Raw genomic sequence first — 25678 nt, 5'->3', positions numbered from 1 at the left:
TAGACACCTATTCCTGTCTCCCTCTTTTGCACTCTCAGCTCTGTTTCAGTCCTGCAAGGTGTTGCTGAGGACTCTGGTTATGAGTCTGTAAAGGATTTTAGAAAATTATCACTCTAAGACATCAGAGACGAGATTTAAATATATAAGGCATATGTATTATAAGAAATTTGCAGCTAGGATTTTGGTCAGTGTTGTTTTGTATTTTAAATGGTCAAGCCTGTGATTTTTAGTATTCTTTGGGAAATAACTACCTAATCTCTGTTTATGTGTGTTATCATAGTACAACTCATTGCTTTTTGAGAACTTCACAAAATTTTAGTGTCTTTGAAGAATACTAAAAAAATTACATGGTCCAGACTAATTGTTTTTTGGTGGTGTTTTTTTGTGTTTTTTTTTTTTTTTTTTTTTTACTGGAGATCAAAGCTAATAGAAGAGAAGGTAGGAATGTAAAGATACTTGAATCTCTTAATGCTTTATCCATTCCCTCTGCTGCTCTTCATTCTGCTCTTTCCACCCAAATGAATTACATACGGTAATTTTGGGTGTTATAATAAACAGATAGGCATCGTAATAATGTATTTCAGTTAGGAAGAGGTACTTGAAAGAAATTGGTTTTGCAATACACATGATGTGAGACAATCAATAGTGCTTTAGTCTGACAAGCATTGTCAATATCCATTGTCACAGTTCAGAAAGTCATTAATGGATAGTTCTTCAAAAACCAATGCTTTCAACACGTTGGAAGTGTTCAGATGCACTGTACCTGGCAGGAATTAATCATAGGTAAACCCCTGGGATTATGTACAAATTCAGAGTAAATTAAGAGTGAAATAAAAGTCATTGGAAGGAATTTGAGATTATGTTATGGCAAGTTGCAAAGTCTTGTCAATAAAACAGGGAGTTTAGGACATATTAAAAAATGTTACACTCTGAATCATCCAAGCTTTGCTCAGAACATCACACTCAGGAAAAAACATTCTGCTAGAAATACGCTGTCAAGGTGCGTGATTAAATTCACAGGAAGTAATCTCATAAACATTTTTATCCTGGCCCTGAAGAGTTCAGATCCTTTCCTACCTCTGTGAGTGGATGCCACACCAAAATCTTGGAGAAAGGCTTTTGTAGCTTCATCCATCATCTTGTTAGCCACTGCTTGATCCTGATTAAACTTTAGTAAATTTATTCTCATTGCATCATGGATACAATCCAGGGCATTGAATGTTAAATAGTAATTACCAATCTGTAAATCTCAGAACTTTCTTTGGTTTCTGTAGAGCTGTGTCACTAGGAGGTATTGCATTCATTCTTGCCTTCCATGTTTCTGTTATTTATATGCTATTATTAAAGGTTAGATTTGAATAAGGATTTAGACTATTTACATAAGCCAGAAAAGGACAGGTCAGTTTTTGATCAGTGGGTTTTTTTGTTTTGTTTTTTTCTTCCTGAGAATTTAACCTGTACTTATCCCCTCTAATTCAGCCAATATTTTTACAGTGCTCTCCAATGATAAGGGTCAAAGGTGTGTTCTTTCTTTTAGTCCTAAAAATATGTTTATACAATTTTGTTTTTATACCTAATCTGAATGCACTCCCCAGTTGTGATTCGATGATTTGACTTCATATATCTTGAGAACAGAGGAAAAGATCTTGTCATTATTTCATTTGTCATTTCATACCTTTCCAACCTGTGGAATAATGGAGGTCTAATAAAGCGTCAAAAATAATCAGAAATGTTTTTCCAGATCTAAGTGTTCAACTTATTACCAGCCAAATATGAAAACCAGACAATATTCAGGTTACATTTTTGCTGGTGAGGTGTCCTTGCATGCACTTGCGCTAGCAGAAAAAAAGTATTATTATTTTATCCTTCAGTCCTCAAGAGGTTTTCTTTTATTCTGTATGGAATTCTTCTTCTTTTTAATGTTGTTTGATATTTGCCAACTCCCTTTCACGTAGGATACTTCTGGCCAAATCCAGAACCTGAATTTCAAAAAAGAAAGTGTTTAAAAAAAAAAAAAAAAAAAAAAAATATATATATATATATATATATATATATATATATATAGTGTTTTTTTTGAGTTTTATACCTATTGCTTTTTTTTTTTTTTTTTTTTTTTTTTTAAATGTTTGGTCTTCTTTGCATTTCCAAATATAATAGCAAAGCCATTTTAATGTGGGAATATCATGAGAAGAATTGTCTGGCAGGAGAAGGAATATTTCTAAGCGAGATCCCAACACGAATATTTCTGCCTAAGCTTGGTTTTGGAGCATGCTATCTAAACCCTTAAATTTCTGTGAGGCTTTGAGTTTTTTTCTGGTGACTCACATGTATTTAATAGAATAAAATGAGAAATTCAACAACTGTTGTTTTGAACTATGTGCTACACAGCAAAATGTGGTGCATACAAAGATATCCATGACAATAATTATTCCTACCTCTAGATGTAGTTTTAACACCATAATTGCTGTTTCAGGTATAAAACTTCCAGCTGGGTTAATTGTTTTTCTAAAGAGAGGGATGTTCACCCTGCTGTCCCACCCTTCACAGGATGACCACGTGTGCTTCACTTGGAACACCTTAACTAGGCTGGAGTAGACTCAAAGTGGGCATAAAACACTTCAGAGCCCCCAGATTGGGAAAAGTGGTAGGAAAATGATTGACTTGAAGTATATTTTCACTCCTGCATCCTTTGCAACACTTGGGGAACCTTCAGGATAAAGGCAGCCTCGTTGTGAATTGCTATGGACAGAGTGACACTGAGCAACAAAAGAGACCCCAAACTAAATACAATTCACTTCTCTGTTTCAAAGTACCACTAAGATGCAGAATTAGAAACATCCATTTGTTGTTCTTTATATAGCACAGCCAAGTGACTTGGAATTTTAGATTGTCCCTGCCAAGGATTGCTCAATTTCGAACAAAAATCCTCCTCTATAACATTAAAAAAGCACCAACCATCAATTGAATGCTAATCTTTATGTTCTATGATACATCACTCCAGGAATGCTACCATTAAAAAAAAATGTGAATTTTAGTTTTCATAAGTGATGGATTATTGTACCAAGCCATGTATTTTCCAGTAAAGTGTCCTTTTATTTGTCCTGTGTGATTACTAGTTTGTGGAAGTATGTGTGGGGTCATTTTAGTGCTGTGGGAAAATGGAACACTCTTCTGTTAAAATCAGTAGTGAAATCAGAAGCAAACTATGCTCTGATCATTGTAGGCATGTGTTTAAATATTGCTTTCCTTAATTGGCTATGTTCTATTTACTTAAAATGAACAATTTGGCAAGTTTTTCTCCCTTGACAACAGCAAAGCGTAAACCATTTTATAAGTTTGGCTGTTAAAATCAGATTTGTAATGTAAACCACAATATTCCAGGGTTGTTGCTGTTGCTTCACCACTTATTTTAGCTTGCCATTGTTTTATAATTGTGCACCTTTAAAAGTCCTGGTTCTGTTTAAAACTAATACAAGATGCCTTGATATTTAAAAAAAAAAAAAAAAAAAAAAAAAAAAAAAAAAAAAAAAAAAAAAGGCAGATAATAATTATTATATTTTTAATTTTGTTTGGATCCTCTGTCTGAAGATTGCTGCATTATAGAGGAGGTTCAGTCTGGATGGAGAGAGAAGGGAGCACATCTGTAGCTGCAGCTAAATTATCTCTTCAGAAATTCTGTCAAAGGGACAATGGACCAGGCTCCTGCCAATTCTCCTTGTAGAGAATATTGTATTTTGGTGGATGGATTGATTGATTGATTGATTAATTGATTAATTGGTTAATTGATTTCCAAGAGAGGATGGGAGGCTGTTCTTTCCTTAGAAAGAAGAAGCCACTCCTCTCTGAGCTGGAAACCTTTGCCAAGGGCAGCTGCACCACTCTGGCTGCCCCATTAAACTACTCCAAAATGAGCGCAGTGAGAGAGCTCAGGGCACTGAACAAGTTATTCAAGGGTGGCAAGTCTCAGGTGATATGCTAAAAAATCTTTAAAAACCTGCTTGTTCAGTAAAAACTCTGGGAAAGGTCTCCTCATGGCATCTCTGCTGCTGCTGGAGCATGCTGAACTTCTCCTCCTTAAAAACACTGCCTATTTTGATAGCCATCACGGTGCCCTGTAAGCACCTCAGCAGAGAAAAAGCTAAATTTATGCCTTTGAAACCTCCTCCAGGGGATTTTCTACAGCTGGATTCTGTGTCTTTTTGACACAGAGCAGGAATAAATTGCGTTCAAATTGTTTCTCAGTTTGGTAAATGCTTAAATATAATAAAATATACTCATTAGGAGGGGAATACTTTTCTTCCCATAAATTAATGCATCTTGCACACATTTCGTGGCATGCAGCCATGTTTTCTATAACTGTATTAAATATATATATAACTCTCAATCCATCTTGGCAAGAGAATCCAGCCTTTCACTGGTGGTGTGGCCGTCCATCCTCTCCCACTGCAAGGAGCGCACAGCTAATAGCGCGTAGCACGCTCAGAGCCCTGAGCTGGAGCTGAAAAAAATCACCCGTGTGAAACTTGTGGGATTCGTGAACACTTCATGAGCAAACTGGTCTCCATCCAAATACTTATGGGCAATAAATAACAGAGCTCTGTGTGTAACCGGCAGGGTGAACTCATGGTGTTTATTCACAAAAATATTACTCAGATGGTTTGTAGTGTCCAAGCAGCCACACTGCTGACCTACCGCATGACTGGGATCTTACCAGGGCGGTTATGGCCACTCTTCTCTCAGGGTATTTCAGAATCCTACAGTTAATTTAGAAATATCATTTCACTAAAAGCTTCTCTCTTGATTTCCTTCAGTTTTCAGGCTGAACTACAGTGCCTCTGACACAAATGACAGAAACCGAGTTAAAAGCAGATTAAAGAAGTTCATCTCCCGAAGACCCTCCTTGAAAACATTGCAAGAAAAGGGACTTATTAAAGGTGTGTTCAGTCTTCTATTCTTTTTTCTGGTGTAGAAATTAAAAAATCACAAATGAATATTTGACTCTGTATATTGGACAAGCACTTCTTAGGTATGATTTTGTTGTTGTGTCTCGTAAGTCGCTGCTGAATTATAAAGAAAAGAGAATCGATGTATGGTTCATCTACCTCTGTGATATCTGACTGCTCCTCCAGTTTTTATGTTTTGGTGTGCAAGTAGTAGACGCCCCTCCATTTAACACCACGAGCAATGCAAATCGAGATGATGCACAACTCCATTTCTTTATAAGAAAAGAATATCAATATAGTTTTATGTTTTAGAACCCAAAATAGGACCTTCAGCTGCCGTGCTGACTGATTTGTTGAGAGACTTTCTGCTGTCTTCTCTCATTATTTTTCTAGCTCACCAGCAAAATCCATTTTTAACAATTTGAAGTACATGTCAGTGAATAGGAAATGCTTTGAATCTGTGGGGTTTATTTCTTATTCCAATTTCTTGCTAAGCTGGTCCGCCATCACTTTCTCATATCCTTAAAAAACTGTTTCTTTGATAAAACGTGTTTGTTAGTTTATCCAAGAAGCGTTTCACTGAGAAGCTGGTAGTTAAAATGAAGGCAGTAGCGTTCTGACCACTAGCATCCAAGTGAAGCTGTGTTTTTAAATATTGTCTGGAACAACACTTGAAAAATTTACGCACTCCCAAATTATTATGTGTGAAACCCACAACTGCACATGCAAATTGACTAGAAAGAGGCATTTTGCCAGCCGCCCCTGTCAATATCTGGAGTGTGAGTTTTCCAGTGGTGTGTCAAAAATAGCAAGGGGTGTTGCTAGTGTGAATTAAACTTGTCTGTCCTGAGCCAGGAGATTGACCCCAGCCAGCATAAGCTAAAGCAGCTACAAGAGTTCAACACCAGCTGGGCCCATGTCTGGAGAGAAGATTTGATGAATTAAGTTCTTATGTTTTAGATATGCGCAGAGATGTTCAGTGCAGTGTTGTTTACTGTAAGGAAATCTTCATTATATGTCCCTCAGTAATGGGGTTCTGCTTCCAGCTGACACAGAAACTTTGAAAAAATGCCATTTCTGCATCACTATGTGTGTGTGAGGTGTGCACACTTGAACACTAAACTTTCAGGATCTGTCCTTACACATTTGTAGTAACTGATTTTAGTACTTTGGAGGGTTTTGCCTTTTTGAAGTACTTTGTGAGTTGACAGTGGGATTTGAATGTGTCCTATTAGTTTGTTTCAGTTATTACAGTAATTGAGGAGTAATTTGCAGTCTTTTAATTTCTGGGTTTAGGGGTGGGGGTTTGTTTAGTTTAATAAAGTGTGGCTGATGAATCTCCCGCAGTGTTACGTAGGGATCAGATGTGACCCCCGCTAACAAATCCAGATTCACTAGCATAACTCAAACCCACCCTCTAATATATCTCTCTGGAAAAGCCAGATCAATTTGGGTTTGGCTAGAGTTGCATTAAGCTCTCAATTCATAAACATAACTTGGTTCTACCTGGGATACTTCTCCACGGATAACAGAGGTGTTGTTGATTTATGGCACAGTAGCTCAGGATCTGTACCCAGCACAGTTTTATTGCCACACTAATATTGCCATGAAGAAAACATGTTAGTTATCTACCATGAAGTTTCATTAGGATTAGGTTTTTGGCCATGCAAATGAGGCAGGATTCGTTAGCACGGCTTAATTCCAATCTACAGTAAGTCTATGTGAAATGCTCATTTGATAAGGCTCCTTCATTGTCTTCACCACAGTTTATCCCCTTAATCTGTTAAAATGTTATGAAAATGCAGTTGCAGTGCTTATGCAGAGACCACTTTTAAATGTTAATTTTTAGTCTCGCATTAGAATATTTTTAAATCACAAAATGCAACAACCCAGATTACCAATGAAAAGCTTGCCAAATTTTTGTACTATAAGATGCATCTATTTATTTTTCTAAAGGTGACTTAAATGGTTGCAGAAACCCCTCAGAACTATTTATTTGCTCGTTTCTTAAGGGAAAAAAATGTTAACCAATTTTTACAAGAAAAAATTCCTCCAGCTCTGAGAACATGCCTACGACCTTTTATTCCATAGGGAAATACTTCTGTCAGAATTGTAAATCCCTTAAAATAGGGGCTCGTAATAAAAGTGTGCATAATGCCTTGCAGGACATCTTGGTACCAAATTCCTGACAAAGGACTGTTCTGTGTGCTGGTGAAGAATTGATATAAATATCTGTGAAGTGTGTGGTGTTAATTACTCCAATGCAGTGGCACTGTAGGTGCTGTGAAAACCTTCACTTTTCATCAAGAGCTATTCATATTTGCCAGGGGCACTATAAAGCTCTCAAATCTATATTGATTTTTTACATTGTATGTCACACTGGAACCAAAACTCCAATAAATTTAACACGTAAATTATAGTCATGAGTAAATACATTTTAAGGTGGTAAGTTCACTTAAACACAGTCCTGTGCTCTGCGAGTCGCTGATGCGTGCAGGCTTGGCCCGGAGACTCGACACATTTCTCCACATTAACCAAATTTGGGAATACAGGCTTCAAAATTAAATAGCAGTTTGATCTCCTGGGGTACTTTGTTCTGCCAACGCTGTTATCAGGAAATCTAGAAATTATGTGATTGTCATTTAACTCTTACCCAAATTTTTCTTGCATAGAGTGTAGCAGATACTCGTACAGAAAGTAAAGTAGGGAGTTAAATGAAAGTATCAAGGAGGATAACACTCAGACCAGGGAATGTGGAAGACTGATGGTTAAACTTTAGCCACATGTTGATCTGGAAATGAAGATGCACCAACACTTCGCATGACAAAAAGTTATTTTTGTCATCATTGTCTCATTTGCTTTCTAGTCCTGCGCGTAAAAGAGGCCAGGATGGGAACAGCACGTTGGCTCCATTCATTGCAGTGGGCTGGTGACTGGGGCTCTTCATGCTCCAGCGAGAGCTCTAATGAAGATCATCTGTCCTTGTTCCATCTCACTCATGCTTACATAAAATATCCTTGGTCTTGAAGCTTTTTGAAACATTTCTGAGAGGATGTGCAATACAGGGACACTATGGAATGTGTTTGTGTCTCCAGGCACACTTGCGTTCTTAGATATACACGTGCACGCAACCTAGAAATAGTAAATAAGAGGCATGTCCCGTGCCTGCCATTTGAGCCGTGTTATTTTGAGAATAACTGTTCAAATTTATATGCTAGGGCAGGGGTCCTTGGTTCCTCAGGATTGAAATATTCTCAGAATTTACAGAATCTGCACTAATATGCTAGAAAAATAATATATAAATCTTCTTTTTAAATGATTTTATAGTCTATAATTGAACTTTGATCTTTATGTTTGAGCTTTGTCGTGATTTAGTATTACCCAGAATGAATTGCCAACCTTCAACTTGATGTTGGCCTCCTAACATCCTGATTTCTGAGATTTTCTAGACCAACAAAGGGAAAGAAACTTCTGTGAAACTGTGATTTTTAAACTATGATGGTTGTGTTGGTAATACACTTTCACAAAATACACTCTCAGCAAACAGTAAAAAAGCATGAGCAACAACCTCACATAAATGACACTGTGGGAAATGAGGAAAATGAAGCTATGCAGCTGGCAAGAAATTTATTTAGGTTTCTTTTTTTTTAGGGTGGATCTTTCCCAAAAGCTAGACACCGAAGGAACTTCATTGAATGCATTTCATAAGCTAAGGCAAAAACCAAAACAGCATAAAATTTGGAATGGTTACAAGTGTTTCAAGATGAAAAATAAAAGCCACTCAATTGCTAGTGAAAGGAACTAGCTGTGATTTGGCTTGATAGCCTATAGAACAGGGCTCAGCATATGTTGGTGGTTGTGCAGATCGCAGCACAGAGATCACCAACCATTTCATTTCCAGGCAAGGGGAAATGTCTTTATTGTATCATATGTTTCACTGGACCTTGGGGTAGTTCAGTGTAATGAGCAGAATGTTCATGAGAAGTCCAAAAAAGAACAGATTAAGGCCCATCTTTGGTGTGTTCTGTAATTCTTGAAGGTTATGAAGGAATTTTGCAAGTGTCCTGGTGCACATCAGAGCTTAGGCAAAGTTAGGAAATGTTTCCTTTGGCTTGCAGGGGCAATGGGTCACAAGGGTATTTCTTTCTTTGATATGGACATTTGGAAGCATTTTTCCTGAATCTTGTGGATGGCCAGACATTGAACAAAGTGATTTGTTCCTTTGACATTATGCTAAGAAATGGTTCAGAGAATTTTTAAATGTCTCATTTTAAATGAAGTGTTTTGGGTAGTAAGGCAGACACCCTCTCTTTGAATTCAAACAAGCTCTTGTCCCCAGTAAAACACCAGAATTTCTTAAGAGAGACCTGTGTCTGTGGCACTATTTTTCTTTTTTCTGAGAATGTGAAGCAAATCTGGCAGCTCATATGCCACTTAATAGTAACTGTTCACAAATGTAATTTTTTTTTTTTTTTTAATTGATGACCACCACGGATCAACGATATATAGTAAATCTCCACATTAAAAGGACTGGCAAAATTCCCAGCTTGCATAAATCAGGAGAGCTCCATTGACAACCTCGCCGATTTCAGTCAGCTGAGGACCTGCCCCACATACTGTAAAAGTGTTGTGGCAATTTTTGGAGCCCCAGTCTGGAATCAGCATCACTTTAATGTCTGACTTAATGTGTCTGACTACAGACAGAGCAGCTAGAAGAAGTCACCTTTATGAATATGGCTCCAAAAGCATCACTTCCCTCCGCAAAAGTTCACAGCTCTGGTGTCTACTGTCCTATCACTCTCCTTGTACATTCATCTCTGATTTTCTCTTTTCATTCTCCTTCCCTCTTTTCTTTCTCAACATTCAGATACAAAGAAAACAACTTGGATGTTGATACAAAGCTCTGTTAGTCCAGCAGTTCAAATCCAGCTGTTGCACAGTTAATTCTGTTCCTGAAAGGCACTGGATTGCATAGATTTAATTCTGAAAACTTGGGCTTTGTACCATTATGCCACCTCCCCTCATGCCAGAATTTAGGCTTCTTCCTGAGACATGGGAGTATCAGCCATGCCCATCCCTGTTTTTTAATAAAAAACACTGAAGTGTGAGTTCCTTCCAAGTGCGGCCACATCTCATCCATGTACACCCAAAACAGTTAAACAATGACATTCTCACTGAGGATGTGGCTTTTGTGATTTTGTTTTAATTGTTTCTCTTCCAGAAGAATTGTCTCCCATAGTGGAGATTTCTGCAGCCCAGGATTAGTGGCTTTGCTGCAGCCTGAGAGAACTACTAAAAAAAAAAAAAAAAAAAAAAAAAAAAAAGAAGAGGTATCCCTGTCAAGTTCAAGGAAGGGAAAACTTCTTGAAGCTCCCCAGAACGAGCAATTCACTGCAGCCATAACCATCATTTTATATTATACAACTTGTGAATGTCCATTCCCCTCTCCTCTGGTGTCTGGTTTTATATCCCTGTGCAAAGCTGTCACACACCCCAGCATCTCCAGTGGAGCTCTTAACGTGCAGATAGCAGGGATGTGTAATGTAAACCATACCACCAAACATATTATGAATATATTGCTCTTCTTAAAAATGCTTGTTGGTTTTTCATACTACAGTATTGACTAACTGTCGGTGTTTGATGTATGGTTTACCAGCCTGATGTAGACTTATGGTTAGAGCTTAACTTGTTAGTTCTGCTTTTGCAGCCAATTCAGAATAACTACAGATGCCCCAAGATATTAAAATTGACTGCTCAAATGGACTCAGTGTGGGAGTTTCATTGGTTTTAAATTGATAACAGCTGAAAGAGTGAATGATTAAAGCTGTATATGGGCATAGCATGCAGCTCCTTTGTACGAGCCCTTGTGAACAGAATCCACTGCATGGGAATTGCCTTTGTTCTAATAAAAGATATTTCTGAACAATTGTTAGTTTAAATTTTTAAATGATGAAACAAGAGCATTTCAGGAGCCTATAGAGGAAATAATTCCTGAGAAACTGGAATATCTCTGAGAAGATAAAGTGGATTTCTATTCAGAAGGGAGCATTTAAAGTTAAGTAGCATTCCATAAGGTGGTAATTGTGTCTATTTCCCAGGCATTTGAGTTAAATAAGCTGGATAGGAAACATAAACTGTCATAACAGGAGGTTAGGAGTGTTGTGTACATCTCTTTTTTCCAAGTCATAAAAGATGAAGTTTTGAAGGACCTTATCATAAATAAATCAAACAAAGGGGGTTTTGCTTCCCTTATCCCTTTGGGAGCAGTTCTTTTATTTTTTCAAAAAAATGTTCTGGAGAACTTTCCCTTAAACTAGTTTTAAAATATGTATATATCTGCATTTATAAAAGAATAAGAAAATAATATTTTAAATTTAGTTACACAGAATTTTAGACTAAAAAAAGTAATTCACCATTCCTTGTTTTGGAAACACTGCACAAACAAATCTTGGTTGAGTTTTCCTCGAGTATCCCTGCAACCTCCACAAGTGTAAATATGGCAGCACACTGCTGCCATTCCCATATTTATGTACAAATGAAACAGATCTAGCAAAAAAATCAATTTATTAGAGAGAGTCCCAGAGCTTGTGGTCCAGGAGTACTGAGAATTGAGAGTATTTGGATGATTCATGGGATCATGTACTTGTAAATACTCGTTAATTTCTAGAAGAGGGGGAAAAAAACTTCCAAAGCAGTTGTGTGCTGTTGTTTTACCATAGTCTTTTTTGATGCCCAGGAAGCACTAATGCTGTTCTGCTCCCCTTCCATCCAAGATAAAAATCCTGAGTGCCTGTGTTTTAAAGAAGCAGTGATATAAAGCTTAACTGCAGGATGCAAAATGTGACTCTATCCATATAGTGAAAGGTATAAAAAGAAGGTTAAATATTTTGCTGAATATATAGAACCTAAACCAAGACATGAAGTAACAAACTAGGTGAGGATTGTAAAACTGCTTTCAGCCTGCTCAAAATTTCCTCCCAGGAATACCAAATATTCTGTGTTCATGTTGGAGATTGAAAGAGTAGCTGTGAAATAATCCTGGAAGTTGATTATAAAGTGGTTATAACACAGAAGAGAAACTGCTGAAGAGCCACACATTAATTTCATTTCAGTTCTTCATATGTTGCCATCTAAACACAGTGCAGTTCTTTGCCTGTTTTGCTTCTGAAATTGTTTACAAGTGTCTTTGTCCACCAAACAAGATACAGTTTTACTTCTTTTTTAATATAATTTACATTGGAGACCATTCCATATTATGCAAAGAATTTGACAGGTCTTTGCTAAAATTTTAAAAAACAATTAAGATGTCAAAAGAGGAAGTGCTAGTACATTTTAATCATAAATCTCTGTATGTATAATTACCACTGAAGGCAGCTATAAATGTTTTATGAAGAAAATGTAACCAGACTGTGCTTTGTCAGAAACATAACCCCAAAACATGTAACAGACTGTTCGCTAATGCTTAACGCCACACATGCACACAACCTTCCTCAGAGCAGTTCTGTGAACCCAGTCCTCCATCCCTTCTGCAGCCAAAACTCCGACTAACTTCAATCCAGGCTTTGATGTACTCTCCCAGAATGCAGATCACACGCTCTGGGAGGTGCTGGAATAAACTGCCCCTATGCAAGTCCAAAGCAGCCCCTGCCCCACACCTTGTTCCCGTCACTGTGTTCCCTACTCTGGGTATCAGGAAAGAAAAGGCAATCGAGCCACCCTTGAAATCTGAGTATGGAATAGTGGTGATTAATGAAAATGAAGCTCCTTGCAGCACAGAAATTAAAAATAAATAATTAAACAAATAAATAGAATTGAGCTTTTGCACTTTAGTGAGGAAAATTGGTTTTAGAGCAAAAAGTGCTCCTGTTGGTTGTGGTGGAGTAAGGTGGCACTGACTATGGAGGAAAGATCCAACTCCATGGGAGCTGCTGCTGAGTTTGTTGTGCAAAGTCCAGACTGGTGTTATCACCCTTCAGCTATCTATATAATAATTTTCAGAGCCTCCACGCCAATTTACAAACTGTAGTGTTCTGTTGAAATGCTATACGGAGATTGTCTCTTCGGATAAATGATGACAGTACACTCCTATTGTTTCAGCATTTAACTGGCTCCTATTGAGTAGTTCCTCTCATCTGTTTGATTCATTCTGATTTTAGCTGACAACGTCCCTGTTACTGATTGCTCTTTTCATAATCTCTCAAACACACAGAGTGGAAATGAGGTGGAGGAAGCTAATCAGTAATCTGACGAGTTGAACCTGCTAATACAAATATGTTTCAAGATCAACAGTCAAAGCTGATCAAAACTTTGAAATCATAGAAACTAAAAGGTGGCATTATCTAGTTAAAGGATTGCTGTTGAAGGAAGTGAGATGGATCACTTGTTAAACATGAAGTAAGATGAAATCCTCATCATAGGACATCTAGTATCTTCTGAGCAGGCAATATGATGAATAATAAAAAAAGGGTTTTGGGAATTTGAGGTGAAATTGTACTAAGTCCTGATGATGCAAAGTAATGAAGTCCTTGCGCTCTTACAGTGCTCCATGAAAGAGTGAAATCTCCAAATGCGTGGTCACACAACCAGATGAGTTTCTAGGGTGGACCAAGTGCATCATATAGGAATTTGTATTCAATGACTTAGGGAGCTACAGCTCTGGAACTGCTTGCATATTTTCTATGGCAGGTCCAAGCAAACTCTGGAAACCTCCAAGCCTTAGAAAGGTCAAAATTAAGGTGCATGTAACATTTGAAACTTGAATCCAGAGGGAAGCATCAAGAACTGCAAGCAGCAGATGTGAAGGGATTTGGTTCTGGGGCAAAAGCTAATGACCACAAAGACTCAAAAAGGATTTGGTTCCAACTTTGTCTATGCATCTTCAATATCTGAGTTTTAAATTAATAGGCAAGCTGAGAAGAGAAACCCTACTACTACTAATATACCTTAATGTATTTTCCTCTTGTTCTCCAAATGTAGATCAAATTTTTGGCTCCCATCTGCACCTGGTTTGTGAACATGAGAAATCTACAGTCCCAGAGTTTGTAAGACTCTGCATAAAAGCTGTTGAAAGAAGAGGTAAGTACTTTATTATTTAATTTTTTTCCCCCCTCTAATTATAATCAAAACTTTAACCTTGTAACTCTGCTTGGATGACCAGGGTAGGCAGACAGCACAACCTACAACATAATTATGAATGGAACTATATCACATTCTGTGTATCTTCATTTTCTTTATATGATTGACATTAGTAGAACTCATTCATGCTGATTATTCCCTATACTTTTTTGACATGTTGGTTTAGTCTTTCTCTGGGTAAGCGAATGTTGACCATTGATAAAATGTCAGTAACTTTCATTCTAAAGTCCCTGGTGAATGTAAGGCCAATACTTTTTCCTAAGTCTTGAATTATATTTAACCAAAATAAATGTTATTCTAGTGTAGCCTTTTTTTTTTTTTTTTTTTTTTTTTTTTTTTTTAATGAGTGCAGGTGTCTAATTTTTACAGTTATTCTAAAAGCCATGATATTGTAAAAATACTGAAATGATTATCCATCCTCATTAAAAGTTTTGATTAATAAGAAGAATTTTCATAGTATAAAAAGATGCACTTAACACCATTGCCTGCCTTCCTTTCTGCAAAGTGTATCTTCACTCACTGAAGGTCATTTTCTTTGGAAGGTGCATGCGGTAGATGCAGAATCTTAAAATGTATTGTATAAAAATGTGAGGCTTCATCACCATCTGTTACAAGTTTACAACTTGTTCCAGGGATCTGGGGAAACATATATCTTGCAAAAGATAGAAAATTTATTTTCAGAATAAGGCTGGGTGAACCCATTGTCACTGCCATATACTGGAGTCTCAGAACAAGAGAACCCATGAAAAATAAAAAGATACTTAGAGCGTTACCCACAAAGGAAAAAGCTATTTTAATTCTGCCATTGTTACCTGGTTTTATAGTGAAAGGTGCAATAAAACTACCCTGGAGTTTCAAACCCATGGAAATTCATGCTTTAATTATACAGCAAAGAGAGCACTGGGATATTATTATTCCCAGAATGATTGGCAAGAAGTCAGAGACTGAAACAAACTGGAGATCGTTCAGTAGGGGGAGATAGTAGCATTGGGTTTTTGTGGAGGAAGGCTGGAGGCTGGATTAAAAAAGAGGGAAAATGTGTGAAGTGACTATTAACAGAAGAGGAATTGTGAGGTGAAATTCAGAACATGAAAAGGAAAGGCAGAGATTAGATTGCAAAAATGCCACTCCATGCTGAACGTGTCTAACAAACTGCTTGGTTACAACCTCAGCACAAGTTCTCCCAAGAATGCACAGGATATTTCATAGATGTTTTGGAGTATCTGACCACTCCTCCAAGCAGAAATGAGGCCAGAGGTCTCTGCACTGCTGAACTGTAATAGAAAAATTCAAAGAATGCAATTAGATGTTTACTGTCTGAGTGATTATAAAAAAAATGTTCATATTAGAAACTGGATGTATCACTATTCCTTCAAAGGGGTTCATCCTTCTGAGTAGTGCATTATAGTTCTTGTGTTTCCTTCAAACTTGCTGTGACTTAGAGAAGCTTATCCCTTTTTGGTTAGCCTAAAGTGTAAATAAATGCTAATCACATGGCATGAGATAAAAATTTCATGTTATCACTATATTTATGAGTTTATATTTGATATACAAGTTCTTTTTTTTTTTTTTCTATTATCGTTCCCTTGGATTAAGGCACTTGCATTTACTCACATTCTATTTACTCAAAGCGTTGTTTTTACTAAGTTCTGGCATAAACTATCTCAGGACAGCAGTAATTTATGTGAAGCTAAGTCCAATGTTTATGCAAGCTTCTGATGACATTTTGTGCCGGGGTTGGTATTAGGAAGCAGTATGTGGAGGTGCCAAGTCTCCCGGCATGGCTGAGACTCAACAGATCTGAAGCCCTCCTCTTAATGGCCAGATACGCCTCCAGCCAAGATACTCAACTGCAGAGTCATGGGAAATACTTATGTACCAATTATGGGAAAGGCACATTTAATGAAAACTGTATGTTTACTTTCATAGTCTTAGTAAGATGGCCTAGATACTCGGTACAGCTGGCATATTGGCTGTGGTAGAAAAGCTTTCTTTTCCTATTTAGAGAATATATCATCCACGTACTGTAACTGTACCAAAAATGTTACTTGCGTGCCTCGCTTAAGATAAAGGATTATTAGGAGAAAAGACCTTAGGAGAGCACCCCTAAATGTTACCTACAAACCATTCATGGAATCACTGAACACTTGTGTTCTTAGCTTTCAGCTTATGGGTTTAATTGTTATTCACCTACTGGTTTTCTATTTGCTTTTGTGATTTTTAAAGCATAATCACTGTGCACAGAAAGATAGTCTAGCAGTGATCTGAATAAACCATATTAATTAGTGCAGTTTCCTGTGTAGACGAGGTTATGTACAATAGCCAAATGTATCAATATTCTCCCACAGATTAAAAATGTAGAGGTTGTCATTAACCATTGGCAAGATTTTCTGTTTAGTCACACCATTTTAAAAAAAATACCAATGTTTATTCTGAATATATTCTGCTCTAACTTAGATCAAAGTTTGGTCATTTGTCCCCTAGTTTGCTTCCTCACCATTTCAGAATAAGGGTGCTTTCTATGATCTGACCTAAAAACTCTTACACCATAATGCATATTTGCCTATCCAACAAGGATTCATTGTGAATGTGATAATAATGGAGTCAATTCCACTTTTTCAGCCTCTTTTTGTATTTTCAGTTATTGAAGTAGAACTGTGAAGCAGAAGGTCTTTCTCCATTTTCTGAGCCATCTTGCAGACCTGATAGTGGAATTTAATAAAGAGAGGCAATAAAAATGTGCCCGTTCTTGGAAACTTTCAAGAAAATTGTCACATTTAAATTTTGGGATTTTTTTAAGGAAGCTCAGTTTTTCTCTTCCTTCTTCCTGTACTTATGAATTACTTATAATAATTACTGAATTATTCATTCATAATTTTTGACAAACTTCTGGTCCTGATTATTGCACTATCCAGACCTGTGCCTCTAAAGTCAAAACTATTTTGGGGAGGCATGTTTTATCCTTGGTATTTCATGCAATATCATAAATAGAAAAACCTCCCATGTCTGTGGTGTGACCTGGTGAGGATAAGAGAATAATTCTGCACCATGCAGCAATCAGATTGAAGAAATACAGGGGCTACTCAAAAGATCTCCAGCATTTCTTCATTTTTTGTCTCCTCAATGACTTCAGGGGAAAGTTTTTTTATAGAACAGTATGTTCTATGTGGGTTTTTTTTTCTGTTTCTTCTTTTACTTTGCTATCCACACCTACCTTGGACGGACCTCAGGCTTTTCTGGGGCTATCTGTTCGACCTTCCCTTTTCAATCTGTATTCCTGTTTTTCAATCTGTTTTTCAATCTGCTTCCTTCTTCTCCCTGGAAAGTGTCTGACAGGTAGCACCAGCCCAGAGCTGAGCAGTGCAGGGAGGAGAGCCTGGGACAATCCTCCTACTACACTACAGCTCTCACTCTGAGCACTCCTGCCAAGGGTGGGGCCCATTGCAAGACTTTTCGGTGTTTTTAGGCCAGATATAATTTCCAGTCATTTCTGAAGTCACCTATTTATTTTGTTATCCCCAACCCTTTAAAAGTCCTGGCTGTCTTTTTTTTTTTTTTTTTCTTTTTTTTCTTTTTTTTCTTTTTCTTAAAAAAAAAAAAAAAAGTGAAAGGCACGAGTAGAACGTATTAAAAGAATAATAAAAATATCAGTCTGTGTTGTACCTCAACAACATGCCATCCAATACTGCTCATAGTAGTGTTTTATCGTGTGAAAACAGTCTGATACTGGACTCTTTTCCAGGGAAGATCATTTGCCTGTGTGTCTAATGACAGAGTAAATGAACACCCCGAGCAGTCTGTATCCTAAACCTACCCAGGGTATGCAGCGTGGCTTGGGTTTTGTAAAGAAATACAGTCTTAATGCTCCAGGGAAATATAAATTAACTTTCATCTCTCTTTTGAAACATCCTTCATTTTCTCCCTCCGTTCCCAAATCCAAGTTAGAGTTCTCAAATCAACCTAAATGACTTGAAAAATGACCCTGCAGCAGCAAAGCTGGTGATTACAGGTACCATTTCCACTCTAAGCTGGACGTTGCAGATATTGTTTTCTGTTGCTTTTCTTGGAGCACAGGATGCTCTGACAGGAATGATACACAAAATTACATATTTGATTCAATGCCTAAAAGCCACCCTGGGATCCATAACCTTGCCTAAAGATTTAAAAAAGACCTTTAGTCCACTTCTGAAAAGGTTCTTAGCTTAGAAAACTTTATCTTTCAACTTTACTTCTTAGCAGCTGTTATGTTTTTTTGCTGTCGTTTGTTTGACAGGATCCAGTTATAGGTTCCGATGTCTGTTTAAAGAAACAGGGAGGTTGTTGGCTTTAAAATTCCCTTACTGCTTGTGTGTTCAACATTTTCCCAGGCTTTTCTACATAGTTTGCCAAGTAAAGGGACTGACCTTTTGTAGCAAACACTTTTTCATTTCTAAATGCTCACTTTGATTTTTGTCCCATTTTATGCTCATTCCAAACTGTTTACAACCCACTAAAAATGACTGTGAATTATATGTTTGTGTAATGGATTCCTTTTGTGGTCGGAGTGGAATGTTTACTTTGAACAATTAGTTATCTTTGGGCAGATTATAGTGACCTGAAAAAAGAATGGCTAAAATTATTATAGTACCTTAACTATTTCCTTTTGTTATCTTCTCTGGGTGTCCAGTGTATTATTTACTGGGTTTCATTGCTCTGAGACCCAGGGAACAAATCATGATAAATAAGAGCAGTGACAAAAACCCTCTCTAAGTGTGGGGCGATTGGTTTGGGGGGTGATCTGGGGTAGCATCAGTGAGACTTCAGAGGGCACAATTAGGCACTTAAAGGCTGGATGTGCAACTTTTATAAGGCATGGTTTTGAAGAAAAATTTAACTTCTTGCTCTCCAAAATTCAGATTTCTCACGGGCTCCAAAGTCTGACACCCCAAAGTGCCTAAAACTGATACTCATTTGGGCTTTAATTAACTTAAAGCCCATAGCTGTGCTTGATTATGCACAAGATCATTGCAGACATGCAGACACACAGTCTCATGCAGCAGAATATTCAGGGTTTAAGGAAGAAAATGCCTTTATGAGCAAAGATAAAGTAGCTTATGGGATGTAGTAAAGAAATACAGTTATCCCGATGGAGAGAAATGAAGATAAAAACAGTATTTTAAACTACCTCACCTCCCAAATGCCATGCTGCCCTGTGACAGAAGGTTGTGTCCCTTTCATCAGTTTTATCTGTTAATCTAAAAGCTAAAGTGCAGCTAAAAGCACTTTAAAACCTATTTATTAAAAAAAAAAAAAAAAAAAAAAAGAAGTGATATTTCATTACCTTCTAAATCATATATCGCTTAAAAGGTAGTCAGTATTCTGGTAGAATGTTTACACAGAGGAGAGTTCACTTATCTCAAGGAGTTAAGCAAAGAGGAAATGACTTTTAAAAAATATAAAGTATTGTGAATATATTTACATTGTGAGGAAAAAAAATAGTTTTTAAAAAATCTAATGCTATCTCATTTACTAATGGAAGGAAACATTACAGAAGAAGTGGTGGTGGAATGAGTGGATTAAAACCAGTGAGGATGGCAGAAAACACAAGGAATGGATCTGTAGCCACTGTACAAAACCCCCAGAAATTTACAGAATTGTGTAGGTGGGAAAAGCCCTCTAAGATCATCGAGTCCAAGCATTCCTCCAGAACTGTCATTAATGCACATCCCCAAGTGCCACTTCTACACAGCTTTTAAATCCCTCCAGGGATGGGGACTCCACCACCTCTCCACCTCTGTGTGTATTATAATACTCATTATCAGGTTGGAGTTCAACAGCATGTTCCTCAGGATTTATTTAGCTTAAGCAAAATTTTAATTTTATTTGGTACTCCAAAACAGTTCATTCCCATCCCTGAGGAGCTGAGGGAGGCAGGAGGAAAGTACAGGGTAGTTCTGCCAGGGTGTGCTCACCACCAGCTTGGGGCTCCCAGTAAATGCACAGTGTTCCTGGGATGCTTCCCAGCACGGTTAGACCAAACCCATCAGCCAGTGGCATAAAGGATTTGTTCTGGCAAGGCTGCCCTGAGAAGGGAAACCTCAGGAGACTGACCTACCCTGTGCCATTTTATATTTCTGTCTGAGTGCATTCTCCAAGAGCACTTGGCCCCTGAGCAACCACTGAAATTTATTCTGTGTTTCTTCATTCTCGTATCTTTCTATCCTCAGAGCAAGAAATACTTCATGAATTGCAGTTTGTTTCCTACAAGTCCATTCACTGATTTTCAGTACTTATTGTCCTCTGGAAATGTATTTTCCAAGCTCTTGTTGGATTCTCCCAGGCCTACACATGCTTCCTTGCTCTGATATAATTTTACATTCTGTTTCCAGTGGCTTTAGAATTCAGTACCCTGAAACTACAGAGATCATGTTGCTCCACCAAATGATCTGAGCTCCCAGTTCTGCTAATTTTGAACTGTTCATTCTTTCCCACTTTGGCATAATCTATTATGCTTGGATCCAGGCACGCACTAAAAGCTAATACTTCCATGAAGAATGTGCAATTTGTACTGTTTAGCTTCAGATGAGATTCCTGAAGTCTTTTATGATTCTATCTTGTTCCAAGGAGGATTCTGCTCCCAACATTTATATGCACTGAATGTAAAAGAAATGAGGGAGGAAAAAAAAAAAAAAAAAAAAAAAAAAAAAGAGGGAAACAAAACAAACTGATAGGAAAAAAATTGCATGCACACAAAAATATCCATCAGTTCAGCAGATAAAGCCTTTTTCCAGGGAATTCTGGTCTGCAGAAGAAATCTGTTTCTGAGGGCATTGAACTGTGTTTACTTTAAAGTGGCCAACGAGCATAAACTCAAACGTACAGATGAATGCAATATAAAACAACAAAGTTCTGAGAAAAGTCCATGCAAGTTTGTGATTTAAAATGCTTGGTGCTTTTTTTTTTTTTTTTTTTTTTTTTTTTTTTAAATAAACTCTTCTTTTGAGTAGAAATTGGGAACATTGGTTGAATTTGGTTGAATTTAGTGCAAAAGTATTGGCTAGATTTCCTCAGCCATTTCTGTGTTCAGGCTCAGGCAATCCCACTCTAGCCACCTTTCTTAGAATAAGAGCCAGTTAATAGTGTTGTGCAAGGTCCAAGTCAGAGCTGGCTCTGAAGGGTATTCACTCTGGGGCCTCTGTGTCTGCTAGAAAGCCACATTCTGAGTTAGGAAAAAAATATCAAGAAGTGTCAACAGGAAACATCACGGAAGGGCGTACAAGACAAATTAGAGAAAAGGAGACAAGAGACAAAAAAAAACCAAAAAAACAAAAGCAAAGCCCAATGAAAAAAGGAATAAAAGCCTTGTAATGACAAGGCACAAAAGAGAATAAATATATAATTATTTAAAAATTTGAAAGAAGACGCTCTAAGTTGGTTAGAAGAGGAAAAAGCCATAAAACAGGCAGGCATTTGAACCAGTTGTTGTCTTTGTCATAGTTACCTGATACCTGGTTCATTGATTAATCTGTTCCAGAGAAATGTATCCATTTCTATGAAAAAAAAGGGGGGATTTGTATTTTAAGCCGTGCCAGTAACAGCAAGCAGACACTCAGTGTGCACCAGAGTAACATTTACAATGCCTGGGCCAAATTCATGCCTTGTGTAATTTTATTGCTTTTACTGGAATTACACCAGAGATGAGTTTGGCCTTTTGCCTTTTTCTAGCATTGTATAATATATCTATTTGTGAACATGTAGAAGGAAACGGGGCATTTTGTCTTCCGAACTTTCCATAAAATCCGGTTCAATAGGCACAATAAATAAAACAAACCACTTAACCTACGAAATAAGAAAGAATCAAACAACGTTTTTTAGATATTAAAATAATGTTAATACACTGTGTAAATCAAGGAGTTGACACTTGTACAGGCTGAAACAAAAAAAGTCCAGAGAAATTTAAAGCCAGCTCACTCTCTGTGTGTGTGTGTGTGTGTGTGTGTGTGTGCGCGTTACTTGCTCTGTGCCACAGAGAGAATGAAGGTCCTGACTCACCCCCAGACAAAGGCAGGTTCAGGGAAGCTCACACATGAGGGAATTCACCTCCCAGCCATGAAAAAGGTAAAAAGAGAGGCACAAAGCCCCCTGACTCAGCTGAGGCTGTGAGGCACCATGCCCTGGTACAGCACACATGCCATCACAGACAAGGAGCTGGCAGGATTTCCACTGCAAACCCCATTTAGTCAGACTTTGCAGTTCAGCCATTAATAGAACACTTTGGGCTAACACTTGACAAAATGAATCTTGGCCTAAAAGAGATGTTCACTCACACACAAACACACACAAAAATAGAAGTTAAGTCCATTAAGCTTCTTTAAAAGGAAAAGAGGTGTAATTTCAGATCCTTTCAGTATCTCTCTGCTTAAATAGAAAGTTGTATTTTTGTAAGTTGTATTAATATTTTTAAAGATATTATGAAAGTGTAATTCCACAATGCAAACTAATCCCTTTTCTTAAGGAGGAAAAAAAAAAAAAAAAAAAAAAAACCAAACACACTTCTACAACTACACTGTAATTTTTTCAAAAAAGTTTTAGAGTAATAAAAGAAAACACACTGAAAAAGTTTTACTATCTGTATGCCACACTATGGGGTCAGCTTAAAAAAACTCTCTTTTTTCTTTTTTTTTTTTTTCCCTGCCTGCAATTCTAGAGAGCAAATAACTGCAGTTGTATTTTATTACTTCAATTATTTCCTGTAGCAGCTTGTGTTACATCAATGTTTTAATCATATAATACCACAGTCTAATGGGATTGATACCTAAGTGAGAGAAATTGTACCAACAGACAGCTTCAAGAGGAAGGCAGAGGGCAAAGGAGGAGGACAGATTAAAAAGGAGGTTTTATTTGAAGGTTTTCATTTCTTTAAGAGAAGATTTCTTTAGCTTGTTTTGCTCCTCTGAAATTATGAAACTGATATTGTTATCAATCTAGTAACAGGATTCTCCCCAAATTGGCTACTGCATGATGACCCCTCAGGGAACTAACAAGTCTTTCAAAGACCTGCAGTCATCTTTTGGCTCAGCAGATTGTTTCGTTATGATCAGGATCCACACAGATCATGGATGCAATTATATAGCAAACCAGCCTCTTTTGTCTTCACTCAAACAATGGTTTGGGAGGAAGGGGATAGATGTAAATGAGAGCAAAATGTGAGCGTTTTGTTTCATAATGCAACAGGCCCACACCTCTTGGATTCTCCAGCTCTCTCCTTGTGGATCCTTCATGCACCTTATTTTGGGTTCAGAGATGATGCCTTTCAAATAACTGAAATTTTTGTGGAACAGATATTGCAATCAGAAACTGCTTTCTCATGCCTCTTCTGCTTTGAAACGAATATAGGTTATTTCTTCCTATAGTTCCTGCTTTATTAATATGAGCCTTTGTCCACCGAGACAGATGGAGACTTCTCTTGTGGGACCTGAATATTCTGTGGTCAATAGTTGTGCCTTACAGTTAAGGAAATGGGTCAGAGTTTTATTGTTTCAGGGCCTTAAGCTTCATCTGCTGGGAAAAATGTAAATACCCAGATTTTAGTTCAAGATTTAAAAACAAAGGACAGGAACTTGTTTGATTGCCAAGATCATGAACCATTAACAGGTAATACTGTGGCTTTTAAAATCCACAGATGCCTCCAAACCAAGGGTAAGGTGATATCTCTGAAATGTCCTCACTCAGAAGACAAGAAAGTCCCCAAAAGGCAGAAAGAGGTTGTTCTGTTCCTCTGTTCTTCACCTCTCCGGGACAAAATCCGCCCCCAAGATTTCAAACCCTACTCTTTGATTTGTCAGTCCTGGGCTGACGTGGTGTTATGTGACATAACACACCAAAGTAGCTGCCACCAAACAGCTTCCCCGTGCCAGCAGGAACCACACAATGGGTTTGGAGGTACCACAGCTTTTTGTTTACTTACAAATGAAATCATTTTGATGAGTGTATGGTATCAGTTAGCGAGTGTTGAGTTCCTCATGGTGATACTGCTCATGTTGACTTAAATGGAAAATGGATCAGCTCAGAAACCTTTTCTTATTAAAGTTCCTTCGTGTGCTTGTAGTGATGCCCTGTGGAGCCACAAGAACTAAAAATCTGTCAGCATACTTGGTAGAAACTTTGTTTCATGGCTCTCTAACTCATATGATTGAGATTAAAGTGAACAAAATCTTGGCACATAGCTTGGCAGGCGAGAAGCATTCCAGTGTTTGTGTGTGTGAGACAGAGGGACAAAGAGAGGGGGAAATTTAGCAGCCACTCACTCGGTGTTAAATTATCAGGTGCTACATATTTTTAATAAACCTTAGTAGAAAGATAAGATACATCCTCTTCTATTGAAAACTGCTTTCACTTAGACTGCAAACTTAACTTTGAACCAGCTGAGCACCTCCTCTAATCACTGGAAACAAAACCATTCAAATTCTCCAGCCCAAACAAATTGCAAGCCAGACTTGAATCCAAACAAAGAGGGGGAAGGTTCTGGAAGGGTGCTATTTATGCAGGTTTTTCCTACTTTGACGCTAAACCGGAGCAGCTACAAAACATTTTATTTAATGTCCTGATCTGTGACCTGCAGGACTGTGCTCACAGCAGTGGCGGCAAAGACACCATATTTTTTAACACTTTTCAAACTCTCGTGATGTGGATGGCTGAAAAGTTTCTGAATTTGCACACTAGAAGTGGTTCACTGTGGTGTCTTTTATTATCTCTGTTTCAGTCGCATCTTTGTGTTTCGATATGCCGTGCATTAAAAACACAGAGGCCACAGCTTACAGCGAGAATTTCTGTTAGAAGCCCTGCAACTGCCTTGGATGTCTGTGTAGTATTATAGTATGTGTCATCAATAATTACTGGAATTTTCACCAAAGAAGGGAATTAGATATGGAAAGCACTTGATGCCAACTTCATCTCTCCAAGCATTCAGAAACACCAGAGGGTCTATGTGAACCCCAGTAAAGGGGATGAGATTGGATTTCTACCTTCCTTACATCATTCCATGCCACAGTCAGCATTAAGACACAAAGACAACGATTCAAATCAAATTTCTTCCCAGAGCTTTAAATTTTAAAATAATTATCTTCCATGAAAATACCAAATGATATTCACATTTATGCATTTACTTCACCCAAAATTCAGCTAACAGATATCCAGTGCATTTTATTGCCAGCAACTAGGGTTTTTCTTATCAAAAGTCAGTATTTTTATGTATTTCTTGCAAGTCTCAGCTATGTTTTAGTTATAGAATTTGTATTTCATTGAGGATTTTTAATTTGCATATTTCAAAGTAGAAAGCAAATTTGTTCCTTTTCAGACTATACTTGAAAAAACTTTTTTGAAGAGTCCCTAAGTAATTCATATACAAGTTTTGTGCTATTTTAGTGTAGTTTATCCTGGAATGCATGTCAAACCATAGCATGAAAACTCTGGAGCTGCTTTTGTCAAAGTAATGAAGGATGCACCAGTCTCTTAAGTTTTGGCAATTATCACTCTTTGTAATCCAATTCAGGAGTTTTATGGCTTCTAAAGACACCTTGACTACGTCTTTTACTGAGTGTTGCTTTGGTGATCAGATTATT

At 37.5% G+C, this 25678-nt stretch overlaps 1 protein-coding gene across 1 annotated transcript in view; it reads left to right on the top strand.

Moving 5' to 3' along the window:
• The window catches only part of ARHGAP15 (Rho GTPase activating protein 15), a 332079-nt gene that overhangs the window by 190331 nt on the left and 116070 nt on the right, over positions 1-25678 (top strand). Inside the window, exons 9-10 of the mRNA XM_040069035.2 lie at positions 4812-4934; positions 13920-14018. Of these exons, the coding sequence (XP_039924969.1) occupies positions 4812-4934; positions 13920-14018 (222 nt within the window). The remainder of the gene's footprint in view (positions 1-4811; positions 4935-13919; positions 14019-25678) is intronic.

Source organism: Hirundo rustica, chromosome 7 (assembly GCF_015227805.2).
Source record: "Hirundo rustica isolate bHirRus1 chromosome 7, bHirRus1.pri.v3, whole genome shotgun sequence".
Lineage (NCBI taxonomy): Eukaryota > Metazoa > Chordata > Aves > Passeriformes > Hirundinidae > Hirundo > Hirundo rustica.
Note: the sequence above shows the minus strand (reverse complement) of the source record. Positions and strands in the feature narration are given on the sequence as shown.